We start from the raw sequence: 12612 nt of genomic DNA on the forward strand, positions 1-12612 counted from the left end.
TGTCTGTTCCACTATTTATTTTTGCTATATTACTGCATTTTTTTAAAAAAACAACAGTTCAGCAAAATGTTATCTTTCTTCAGTAGCTCATCAGAAATGGACTGTGTGTGGACCAAAGAAAAATATTGATGCTGAATCAAGCCTCAGTGCTTTCCGCAAACCCAAAAAAACGATAAGGCGTTCCAAAATACATTGCCATTTATGACAGCACAAAACAGTTTTTAATGAAATCTACTTTTTACATATATGTTTAGATAAATTGAGGACTAATTAGTGAATCGAAAGCATTTCTTCCAAAACAAAGTATGTGTCTCCTCTATGTTAATAATGTATTGTTTTGCTCTCTCAATGGATTTAAATAGTCATGGAAACTGTCTTCAGAAAAAAAGAACTAAGCTAAAATTACAATCTTGTTTCATACACATCCTCCTACATACAAATGGATACTATTAATACACCCCATTGAATAAGGTTTTACTATCAGTTCCTTGGGATACACTTTACTGAAAACATTCTTGCAGACTCATGAGGGTGTCACTGTATTAAAAATCAGGCGCCTTATGTGTCTGACTTTTATAATCTATAATAGAAATGGCATAATACTACCATCGGTGCTTAAAATGTTTCAAAATATCTTTTATCTTCCTACCATATTGATTCTTATATATTTACATTCCAAGTCAAGTGCAAGGTACATGAAGTCAAGGTCAACATCTCAGTCATCATTTTAACCCTCTCAGGGCCGAGAGGGAGCAAGCCCCAGTAAGTCCGGGGCAGGCCCTCTAAGAGGAACTGCCTGAGGCTCCAGCCCCGTCTCACTCAGTCACTATCCCGGCTGAGTTCCGCAGCCAGAAGTTACGGGGACCCCTCCTCCCAGCACTTGAACCTTGGGCTGGGGGTCCTAGTGGGGGGCTGGGACCCTTCGCTCCTCAGGGGGCCTTCTCAGCGGAGACATCCCTCACGTGGGTGGGGGACCGGCCAGGGCGCAGCAGCCCGCGTGGCTGCCCCCCACGTCCTTCGGCTCAGCTAGGCCTCGGGCACCCCTGAGACGGTGGCTCTGTAGCGTGGTGGTACCTTTCATGTCCATCTTGACTGGGCAGCGTTATTTGGAGTCTTGAGATGTACTTTTGAATAATGTTCCCAACTTGTAAAATACATTGGGGTTTAGCACTGACCGGTGTGGCCTAGCTGGTTGGTGGTGTCCCACACACCGAAAGGTGGGAGGTTCGATTCCCGGTCAGGGCACATGCCCAGGTTTCTGGCTTGATCCCCGGTAAGGGTGTATATGGGAGGCAACCCATAGATGTTTCTCTGCCTCTCCCTTCCTCTCTCTCTAAAAATCAATAAAAACATTTAAAAAAATACATGTGGATTGTTTTTTTATTTTTACTCTGAATACAATTAAAATGTTTATACTTTTCTATTTTTTCTTCTGTAACATTTTTTCATGTATTGAACCCTTTCATTCTTTATAATAAAATCTTCCTGTTTATTTAAGAACTCACTATTTCTTGTCTAGCTTTTCCAAAGTATTGTATGTTTTTCTTTCTGTTGTGGGTGGACTTTTTTTTTTTTTTTAAGTCTTCTAAATAATGATTACCAAAATGTGGGAAACCACTAGTTTTTATAGGACTTTTCCGGAAATTGGTACTTCAAGGTTTTGTGGTGTTTTTTTCCCTTGCCCTGACATTTTTTATTACTGTTTAGAAAATACTTCCATATCCTTATCTTTCCCTTTATATGCTTTTTACTGGCTTGCCCATTCTAATTGCTTTACATTAACTAATTTGATTGAGATGAGCTTTCGAATAATGTTCTCAACTTTTAAAATACATTGGGATTTAGCACTGGCAGTGTGGCTCAGTTTTTAAATATATATAGTTATTTTAAAATAAAACTACAGGCAGATAAAAGTTTCAATTCCTGAATATATTTTTAATTAAAACACTTGCTATCAAATGAATAATAAAATAGCATAATTCATAAGAAAATAAAATTCTCTAGTTATACATTCTGTTGTAGCATTGATATTCATTCCTTAGAATGCTAGACTTAGGGTTCAGGCTCTTAGAATGCCTCGGGTAAGGTGGCATAACCGTATGCTTTTGTGTGGAATAACTAAACTCCTGTTGTAGAGTTCCAAATGGCTCCTCTTCATTGAGAATAAGCTTCCCATTACTTCTTGAATTATGAGAAATGTAAAGCCTTCACATGTGTTAGCTCTTTGAAACTCACAGCATTATTTCAGTTGTATAGAGAGGCCAGTATCTTGTCTACTACATATCATGAAGTACTCAATAAATATTTGTGTAATTAACCAAGACTAACAGCATGATTAAAGCAACCTGCAGAAACAGAAAAAGGAGTCAGTCACAAGGCATCTAATTTGGCTCTATTTTCAATAGATCTTACTGTCTATTGAAAAATGAATGATTATGAGCCCTATCTAATACTATACACACTAGCTAAAAATTGAGTGCTGCCATGAAATAGGTTCCCTGCTAAGTATTTTGTTTTTATTCATTAATTTAATCCTTCCCACAACCCTTTCAGGCAGGTACTATAATTATGCTTATTTCAAAATGAGAAACCAGCAAAGAGAGTTAAGTAACTCTTTTTTAATTTTATTTTTAATTATAGTTTACATTCAGTGTTATTTTGTATTAGTTTCAGGTGTATGCCTAGTGGTTAGACAATCATATACTTTATGGCGCGGTCCCCCTGGTATTTTCAGTACCCACCTGGCACGGTCCATAGTTATTACAACATCGTTGACTGTATTCCCTATGCTGTACTTTACATCCCCATGACTGTGTTGCAACTGCCAGTCTGTACTCAGTCCCTTCACCTTTGTCACCTATTCGCCCAACCTCCCTCTTGTGCTGCAGCAGTCAGTCTGCTCTCTGTATCCATGGCCTGTTTCTATTTGGTTTGTTCACTATTTTGTTCTTTAGGTTGCACGTGTAAGTGAAATTATATGGTATTTGTCTTTCTCTGACTAACTTCACTTAGCCTAATATCCTCTAAGGCCTTCCATGCTTCACAAATGGTAAGATTTCATTCTTTTTTATGGCTGAGTAATGTTCCCTTGCACATATGCACCATCTCTTCTCTCTGCACTCATCTATTCATGGGCATTTGGGTTGCTTCTGGAGCTCGGCTGTTGTAAATAATGCTGCAGGGAACACATATATTCTTTCAAATTACTGTTTTGGGTTTCTTCGGATATGCAAAGTAGGCATCAGTAGGTCTACAGTTATGAGTATGTGAAACACGAGTTTATTCTTGTATTACTATGTATTAATTATTGTATTTTCCATAGGAACGACTGTAAACCTACTTTTGCCCCACCCTGTATATACCCCAAAGTGGAATCACTGGGTCATAAGGCAGTTCCAATTTTAATTCTCTGAGGACCCTCTATACTGTTTTCTATAGTGGCAGCACCGATCTGCATTCCCAAAAACAATGCACAGGTTTTCCTTTTCTCTGCATCCTTGGCAACACTTGTTTGTTAGTTTATTGATGATAGCCATTCTGAAAGTGTGAGGTGATAAATCATTGTGGTTGTAATTTGCATTTCTCTGATGATTACTGATCTTTTCACATGTCTATCAAAGATCTGTATGTCCTCTTTGGGTTTTTTCTGGTGTTGAGGTACATGAGTTCTTTATAAATGTTGGATATTAACCCCTTTTTTAATGTATCATTGGTGAATATGTTCTCCCATTCAGTGTGTTGTTTTTTTCATTTTGTTGATGGTTATCTTTGCTGTGCAAAAACATATTAGTTTGATGTGGTCCCATTTGTTTATTTTTTCTTTTGTTTCCCTTGCCCACGGAGATGTATCAGAAAAAATACTGCTATGAGAGATACCTGGGATTTTACTCCCTATGTTTTCATCTATAGGAGTTTATGGTTTCAGGTCTTCGATTTAAGTCTTTAATTCATTTTCAGTTTATTCTTGTGTATGGTGAAAGAAGGTAGTCTAGTTCCATTTTTTTTTTTCATGTATCTACCCAATTTTCTCAACATCATTTACTGAATAGATTTTTTTTTTACCTCGTTGTCTGTTCTTTCCTCCTTTGTCATATATTAATTGACCATATAGGTGTGGGTTTATTTCTGGGCTCTCTGTTCTGTTCCATTGATCTGTGTGCCTATTTTTTGTGCCAGCATCATGCTTTTTTTTTTTTTTTTATTACAGTGGCCTTTTGGTATAGTTTGATATCAGGTAGTATGATTCCTCCAACTTTGTTACTTCTCAAGATTGCTGTAGCTATTCAGGGCTTTTGTGGCTCTATATCAATTTTTGGAATATTTGTTCTAGTTCTGTGAAATACACCATTGGTATCTTGATAGGAATTGCATTGAATCTATAGATTGCTTTGGGTAGAATCAACATTTTAATGATGTTGATTTTTCCTATCCATGAGCACAGTGTTTGCTTCCATTTATTTGTATCTTCAATTTCTTTCTTTAGTGTCTTATATTTTTTTGAGTATGGGTCTTTTTCTCCTTGGTTAAATTTATTTCTAGGTATTTTCTTTTAGACATGTTTTTATTGATTTGAGAGAGAGAGGAAGGGAGAGGGATAGAGAGATAGAAACATTGATGAGAGAGAGAGACATCAATCGGCTGCCTCCTGGGCACCCATACTGGGGATCGAGCCTGCAATCCCGGCATGTGCCCTGACCAGGAATAGAACCAGGGACCTCTTGGTTTCTGGGTCGACACTCAACCATGGAGCCACGCCTGCAGGCATAGGTATTTTTTTGATACAATTGTAAATGCGTTGCTTTCTTAGTTTGCCTGTCTGATAGTTCTAAGTAACTCTTTAAATTCTTATCAAGGAACTGATTTATATCCCTTTACAACAAATACTTGCCCCAAAACATATGGCTAGTTAATGTCACTTCTTTGTGTCCATAAATATCCTGTGGCCGTAATGGACCAACATTTCCAAATCTAACCTAAATAATGGGAAGTAGAAAGAATAGTTGAGCTTTTTACTGCTCGGCTCTCTACTTCAAGTCAGACGATACCCTGTGACTGCAATAAAGAGTGTGGATAAATAATCAGTACTAATTTTCCTTTCTTGACATTTACCATTAGAGAAGTCATGAGGATTTCTCTAAAATTGTCCTCAGGGAGTTTTTAAAAACAAATGTGTTTTTGAAGGTGTTACTGAACTGCATCTACAGGAACCATGTGTGTGCTCAGTCTGCAATCCAGAGCTTTGTGGTTTAGATGCGTTGCTACTTCTGATTGTTTTTGATCACGTGCCCTTCTTTAACTTCAACAAAATGTTGGTTGGTTTCGATGAGAGTATTTTCTCATGGGAATTCCGGTCTTAAGACTATGTTTATTGTCCTCAAATGATCTTCTGCTAGGGTGTATCTTCTGGGGTGAATCTATGTGCTGGAGGAAGTGGTTACAAAAGTCTAAATATTATGGGCATCTGAGAGAGAGAAATAGCCAGTGACTTTTTGCTGAGGTCGTCACTAGACAGGTTAGCCTCTTATAACAGTTGTGACTTTTCTTTTTAAGAGATTGCTTCTTTACCTACCTTTGCACTTGTCTCAGTGGGTTCTGTTTCAGTTAATAATCTGAGGTCAGCTTTCTGATTCTTTTTTTCTCTGCCACAACAAAAAATGATGGCAAGATAGTTTCTTCCAAATGCTGAGTGGACTTAGGGAAATTTGTTAGGAGCCAAATCTGTTCTTATAGCATTAACTGATCCTGTGCCTAGTTTGTATGTTACTGAGCACTGCTGTGTGCACAGCACAGGTGGATACTTGGGGGACACAGAAGTAAAGGCGGAAGGAAGGGCTTTGCCCTCAAGAAACTCATGTTTCAAAAGGAACTTAAGTTGTAACTGAGTGGCCCTGTGAGAAAGTCCGATGGAGGAAGTGCTGGAATGTACTCCAAAGGGCACAGAGAGAGAAGCATATCCATGCAAAGGTTCAAAGGGTAAAATGTTATTTGACTATAACCTTAATCCTCATTATAAGCCACTACAAGTGCATAGAATTTCTTCATTAAGATGAAGGCAGTAAGAAATTAGAGGACTGCCACAGAGTCCTTCTAACTCTATAAATTTATATAATAAAATTGGATAAATACATTAATGTAACTGCCAAATGTTCCCCAATAAGAGCCATCATATCTTTAACAATATCTCAAGCTTGTTATGTTTATTTCAGACACTGAGTGAGCTCATGGAAATTTGTTGGGAGCCAAATTTGTTATCCTGCATTCTAAAGGGAAAAGAAAGTTTGCACGTCTGCAATGTTGACTTGCGCCACTTTTATTTCAATGAACATAAATATGTGGAAATATAAAATATGCATAACTTTTTACCCTTACGATTTTTTAAACTGTAAAACCAAAAGACATATACATTAAGTAAAAACTTTAAAAATCAATAACATTTGAATGAATGAGAGATTTTGTTTCTCAAAGGCCGAATCACCAATGTTGAGACCATTGTCAGTGGAAAGATACATTTGTGCTTTTCGATTCAGTTGTGCTTGACATGATTGTTTTGATTTTGCATCTGCGGCATTGTCGTGGTCATCGTTTTCCCTTCTTAACAAATAGCTTGTTTGTGTCTGCCAATTCACTGTTTTGATGATCCCATTCACTCAATAGTGCACCTCTAAATTCGATGCTGAAGAGAACATATGTCATTAAATGTACCCTGTAATGATTCTACACCCACTTTTCTATTTGTAAACTATTGTAAAAACCTTTGTTCTTAGAAAGAATCATGACATCTTTTATGCTTTATTTAGTATAAATGTTTCATTTACTTTTCAAGCCCATTTATTTTGTTTTCTCTTTAGCCTATGGCAACTTAGAGATACATGACTTAGCTCACTTCATTGTCATTATGCAAATTAATACTACAAAAGAAAAGTTTTGTGTTTTTAATTGGTAAAGAATTGTGCGTGAGTGACAGACAAGGATTGTTGTTGTCAGATGTAACATTAAGGCCCTGCCAGAGACCCAAGGGCCTGGCACTGAGGCTTTGAAGTTTATCTCTGATCACTTGGCACCAACTGTCTTGTAAATGCAAGCATGGGAGCCAAAGTCATGTGGCAATATTCAGTCATAAATGTTATCTAGATTATCTAAAATATGCTTACCTCACTATTAGCAATTTTGATTATCAAAGTGAAAACAAAATTTTTTAATTCTCCCAGAGCTTGCGATTTTGTGTGTAGATTTCTGGTAGACAAGGATGAGTTTGAGAAATACTGGTCTATAGAATATTGGTCAAATAACTGATTACAAAAAGATGGTTCCCCCTTTTTTTTTTCCATTTCTCAGAAAAGATTGGCAACATTTCTGAGTATATCTGCTAACTTCTGTCTCGTCTCGGCCTTGATCTGTTCTGACTAATGCCTTCTTTGTTTCTGCATTAAAAGACTTTTGGAAGGAGTTTGTAGAATAGGAATGGGCATAGGCCTAAACAGAGTTCAGTTAAGTGCAAGTAACTATTTAAATATTTTCATGTAATACTAGGATTGCCCGTTGACTTTCTCTCTTCCACTGTGCCATGAGTTCTTTGAGAAAGGGACTGTGTCTTACCATGCATTGGATTCCTAGTATGTGAAACCATGCCTTGCACATAGTAGGCACTCAGAAAATATTTGCTGAAAGGATGAATAAATATTAGTATGAGAAAGTTGTTAGTGGTATGATGTACATCAGATGACATGCTCCAGTGTCGTCTTCCTGTAAGCATATGACCCATACCTTGTCATTGTGATGAATTAGCTGGCCTGGTAGAAAACTAGCCTCAGCCTGCCTCTGGTATGTTGTTGCCTAAAGAATCAGACCAGCTATCTTCACTGCTCAAGAGTTAATATCTGGAAAGTGATGAAGAATTTCCCAATTGGCATATTTCTTTCGGTGTCTTTGGCTTTTCTTTTCCTCTCCCTGTCATCCTGTGACTCAGGAACTAGGATCTTTTCACAGGAAACTTACAAGCCTCAGCTCAGAACGTGATATCCTTGTCATTATTACTCACCGCTCTGTGTCGCTCCGTCAGAGAAAAGGAGGGGAGTGCTCAGCCTGTTTGCTTTCTGATTTTTATCTGTTTGCCTGGTTCATTGTGACAATAGACTAAGGAGATAAACTGTGTATTTGTTGAAGATAGATTTTGATTCTTCAAGATCGAAGTATGTTGTTGCTTTCCCTTAAAGAGTGCTTCTTTGTTTAAGTTATTGTTTATTTTTTTTCCAAGATAACTTTTCCTTCAGTTAGCTTTTTTAAACCAACTTTTATATTTCTTACCCAAAAAAATCATCCACCCGATAATGGGCCTTGGTTTTCATCATGTGCTTCAGACATGTGATTTTAACACTTGGAGGACAAGTTCTGATTGGTTCGAGACTTCAAACTGAAATAGCTTTAAGCAGAGAGGCTGGCCTTTCTTTACATACATGCCTCCCAGTCATTATATACACACACACACACATATACACACACACACATACATATATATACGTGTGTGTGTGTGTGTGTGTGTGTGTGTGTGTGTGGCTACTGGCAGTGACGGACGGAAAAAATACTGGCAATACCAAAGATTAGTTGCTTCATATGTTAACATATCATGTAATATGGATCTAGCCAGAAGAAGCTGAGAACTGAACTGTTTATCGCTTCTAGCAAGCTATGTGGTTGAGAGAAAAACAAGTGACTTTTCTGTGCATTAGGGAATTTTTCATCTCAACAATCAAACCTTGCCTTCCACCTCATTGCCTTCAAGGCTCTAGGCAATTAAGAAGAGAATTTGGAACTTGGAAATATAAAGTGCAGTGGAATTTTATGAAAATAGTAAACCGGAAAACACAATGCTCTGTAGATAACTAAATCTAAATAAATATTTACATCTCAATAAATACTTGCTGTGTTACAGTATACAGGAATCCTAATACATTGTCAGTGGCACTTAAAGTGAGATTGCCTACTTATGTTAGCCCCTATGTTTCTATCTCATGTAATGCTTTCAGTATCATAGTTTAAGTTCTTTTTTTGTTTTTGTTTTTCTTTTTTGTTTTTTATTGATTTTTGAGTAAGGGAGAGAGAGAAAGATAGAAACATCAATGATGAGGGAGAATTATCAATCAGCTGCCTCCTGCACCCCTCCCCTCCCACTGGGGATCAAGCCTTCAACCCCGGCATGTGGGAATCAAACCGTGACCTCCAGGTTCATGGGTCGATGCTCAACCCCTGAGCCACACCGGCCAGGCACATAGTTTATGTTCTTATTTTTTCCCCCTCATCTCATAAAAAATAACATGGCATGATTTGAAATATCATGGTGTAAATCAGGGGAAGCAACTAGGAAATATTTTATTAAAGTTATATTCATATAAAGAATTGAAAATAGTAACATGACTCATCAAACATAAAAACTGGTGTTATCACATATATTTGTAATAAAATAATGGTAGAAATAGCACACATTGTTGTGTTTGATATGTGTTTGTATAAGTGTATATACATTTACACTGGTAGGCACACAATCTGTTTCTCCAGCTGTAGTAACTGAAAGTGTTTCAGTTATTTGAAAGAGCGGTATGCTCTTCTATTGAGTATTTAGTGCATAGATGCTACGTGCTTCCAAGTAAGAACGTGCTCATCACACATCATTTAAAGGCATTTCTTCAGGAAAATAAGTGATTATCCCTATGCACTTACTTTTTGGAATAACAGGACTCAGCCTGAATGATCTATAGATTGCTGCTTAGATTCAAGCCCACAACTTAAAGCAGAGACTGAGTTTTATTGGTTGGATGATATTACTACCTGTAGTAGGACTTGGGCAGCAGAGTAGGGGGCAATAAAGGAATCTTTTCCCAGCATTAGGACTGAGGAATGTTGACCCTCATGAGGTTGTCCTTGAGGGCAAGGACCATGTCTGCCTTGGATGTGTATTCCTAGGGTATCACACAGTAGCTTGCACATAATAGGCACCCCCAACATGCTGTGATCATTATTTTAAAAATTGGTGGCTAGAGCACTGGATTATGTCCCAAAATTCTACTACATGTATTGTGAACTGTTTCTTTGCTTGAATAGGGAGAAGATCCAATTTATTCGAACTGAAGGGACCCCAGGATTGGTGCGTCTTTCAAGTGATGCAGACCTTGTGATGTTGCTGAGGTACGTAACACTGGGTCTTGAACTAGAAAGTGTCTTGTTATCAGATATTATGGAGCATTTTAGAAAATAATATGACAGTACTGGTAGCCTAAAAAGACCTCCTTTATTCTTGAAGACTTGTGGAATACTCATGTTGAAGATGTGGATGCTGGTGCAGCCAGCATTCGTTTCAGATGGCATTTTTTATCACTGAGAGTTTGATTTTGTTTTTACCCTGCTGATAAAGGAGGTGGTATTAGGGAAGGGAAGGGTTTGTAGAGGCTGGTGAATGGAATGTTCCATGCACAGAATGAAGAGAGGGGTATACACAGCTTACCCCTTCAGAGTAGAAGAGGTCATGTTTATATTTTCTTTCAGATTTTTGCTCAAAATGTGCTTTGTCCCCTTTTGCTGATTCAGTGCTATTTATTTACTTTATGGTTTTGAGAGTTTAGGTTTGGGAAATCAGATCAAGTTGAAATTTGGTCACGGGTACTCACTGCCAACTTGATAGCCCTTCATAAAACTGACCAATTGTATTTTCTTTGTTAATGGTTAGATCAGCTTTGGTTTTAAATTTTAGAGTAATTTCAAGGAAAAACTGCACGTTTTCAAAAACCTTTTTTATTTTTAATATTATCCTTCAAACGTAGGAGGCCATAGTAAAATAATGCTTGCTCTGCCCTGTGGTTGGGACACCACACCACTGTGACCTCCATAGAATTAAAGGGAAAGTCATGCTGAGCCGTATCAAGCAATGTTTTATTTATCCCAAAGTGCTAACAATCTCATTCATGTTATTCATAATGATCTTGAGCCTAACCATTTCTCACCACCTACCTGATATTTGCCATATTTTAAAAACTAAAGCCAAAATGTTACTTTCTTTTGCTGGATATTTAGAGCATAATTCAAAGGGATATATTCACTTTCCCCAAAAACTTCATTTCGCCTGATTCTGAGTAAGACCTATGGGGGGGGGGGTTACTTATCTGTCAAGAGGGTGACCCTTGACTTTGGTATACTGAGCTAGTTCTGAAAACAGGGTAGACGATGCTAGATGGGCAGGAAGACTATTGGTCAGTTAATATGCGGTATGATGTTTCTACCATGGTTTTGTTGGTAATAAAATAGTAAGTTTAGTTACTATTAAAATTGTTAAAATTCTGGCTAAGATATGACTCTTCCACTTCATTCTAGAAATCAAGGCTTTTCCATTTAAACTAAAGAGTTCTGCTTTCGATATTAGTAAAAATAAAAATAATTACAAAATGGAAATCATGATTATAATTCACATGTCCTTAGTTAAATAATCTTTAGATGGTATGGTCCTAAATATTTTAAGTTACAATATAGCGTATAATATTTGTACTTCAGTGAAAACCACAGTTTGCGTGAGTTTCTATGTGTTATGTGGTAGAATTTTTAAATATTTGAAAACTGATATAAGTATATATATAAATATAAAGAACAAGACTACATTTTATCTCATTTGGAGAAATAAGCATGTTCTCTGAAGTTAATGGGCCTTTGATAAAGCATAAGAAATTCATTTATATATAATAGTTCTATAATTATTGCAATAGAAATTATATTCAGTTCTAGACTTCATTTGGATGATCAGATGTATTTATTATTTTAATAATTGTACACAATGTATTCCATGTTCATGCTTAATAAATATTTAATGATTATTGAAACTTCTAGGGATATCCTCAGTTCTTTACTTTTTATTTTACTTTGGAGTTTGAGTCATTTGAATCAGTGACTGTAAACTCAAGCCATGGATTTGTTGCAAACATAGAGGAAGACTTTGTGCCTGTTTTTATATTTTGTCTATTAAGAAGGAAAATCACTCCTGGTACAAATGGACTTGATTATCAGCAAGCTGCAATGTAGAGATGATCCAGCTCTAGGAAATGATTCAATTCAAAATAAATCTGTGCAAGGGTATTTTCCAGTATAGATATTATAAAACTCAAGAATTTTTAAATAACCTTGCTGCATTTGTTACTGATTATGCTATTTCATATATTCTTTAACTTAACTCATACAAAGAAATGTACCTCTCTTAGAGTTAATATAGGAAATGATTGATAAGTGTGGCTACATTTGAATTTTAAAATTTATATAATGAAAGACACCACATATAAAGACATAAAGAAAGGTAACAAGCTGGAAGAATATACCCACAACACATAGAAATGATATCATAAGTATATAAAGGATGCCTTTAAATCAATTTAAAAGAAGAAAGCCCAAAAGAAAAATGAGTAAAGGATATAAAAAGGCATTTCATAGAAATGGAAGCAAGAACAGCCAGTCAACTTATGGAAAGATGCTAACAGTCATAAAATGCAATGTCAAATAATGAGATACTATTTCATACCATTAGATTTGAAAAAAATCAAAAGCCTGATACCAAATGATAAACAGCAACTCTCATATTGCCTG

The 12612-nt window shown here is 36.6% G+C and overlaps 1 protein-coding gene across 1 annotated transcript in view; it reads left to right on the forward strand.

Moving 5' to 3' along the window:
* HECW2 (HECT, C2 and WW domain containing E3 ubiquitin protein ligase 2) overlaps positions 1-12612 on the forward strand; it is a 291378-nt gene that overhangs the window by 227500 nt on the left and 51266 nt on the right. The window contains exon 19 of the mRNA XM_087819690.1: positions 10096-10179. Within this exon, the coding sequence (XP_087675816.1) occupies positions 10096-10179 (84 nt within the window). The remainder of the gene's footprint in view (positions 1-10095; positions 10180-12612) is intronic.

Source organism: Miniopterus natalensis, chromosome 8 (assembly GCF_054644295.1).
Source record: "Miniopterus natalensis isolate mMinNat1 chromosome 8, mMinNat1.hap1, whole genome shotgun sequence".
Classification (NCBI taxonomy): Eukaryota; Metazoa; Chordata; class Mammalia; order Chiroptera; family Miniopteridae; genus Miniopterus; species Miniopterus natalensis.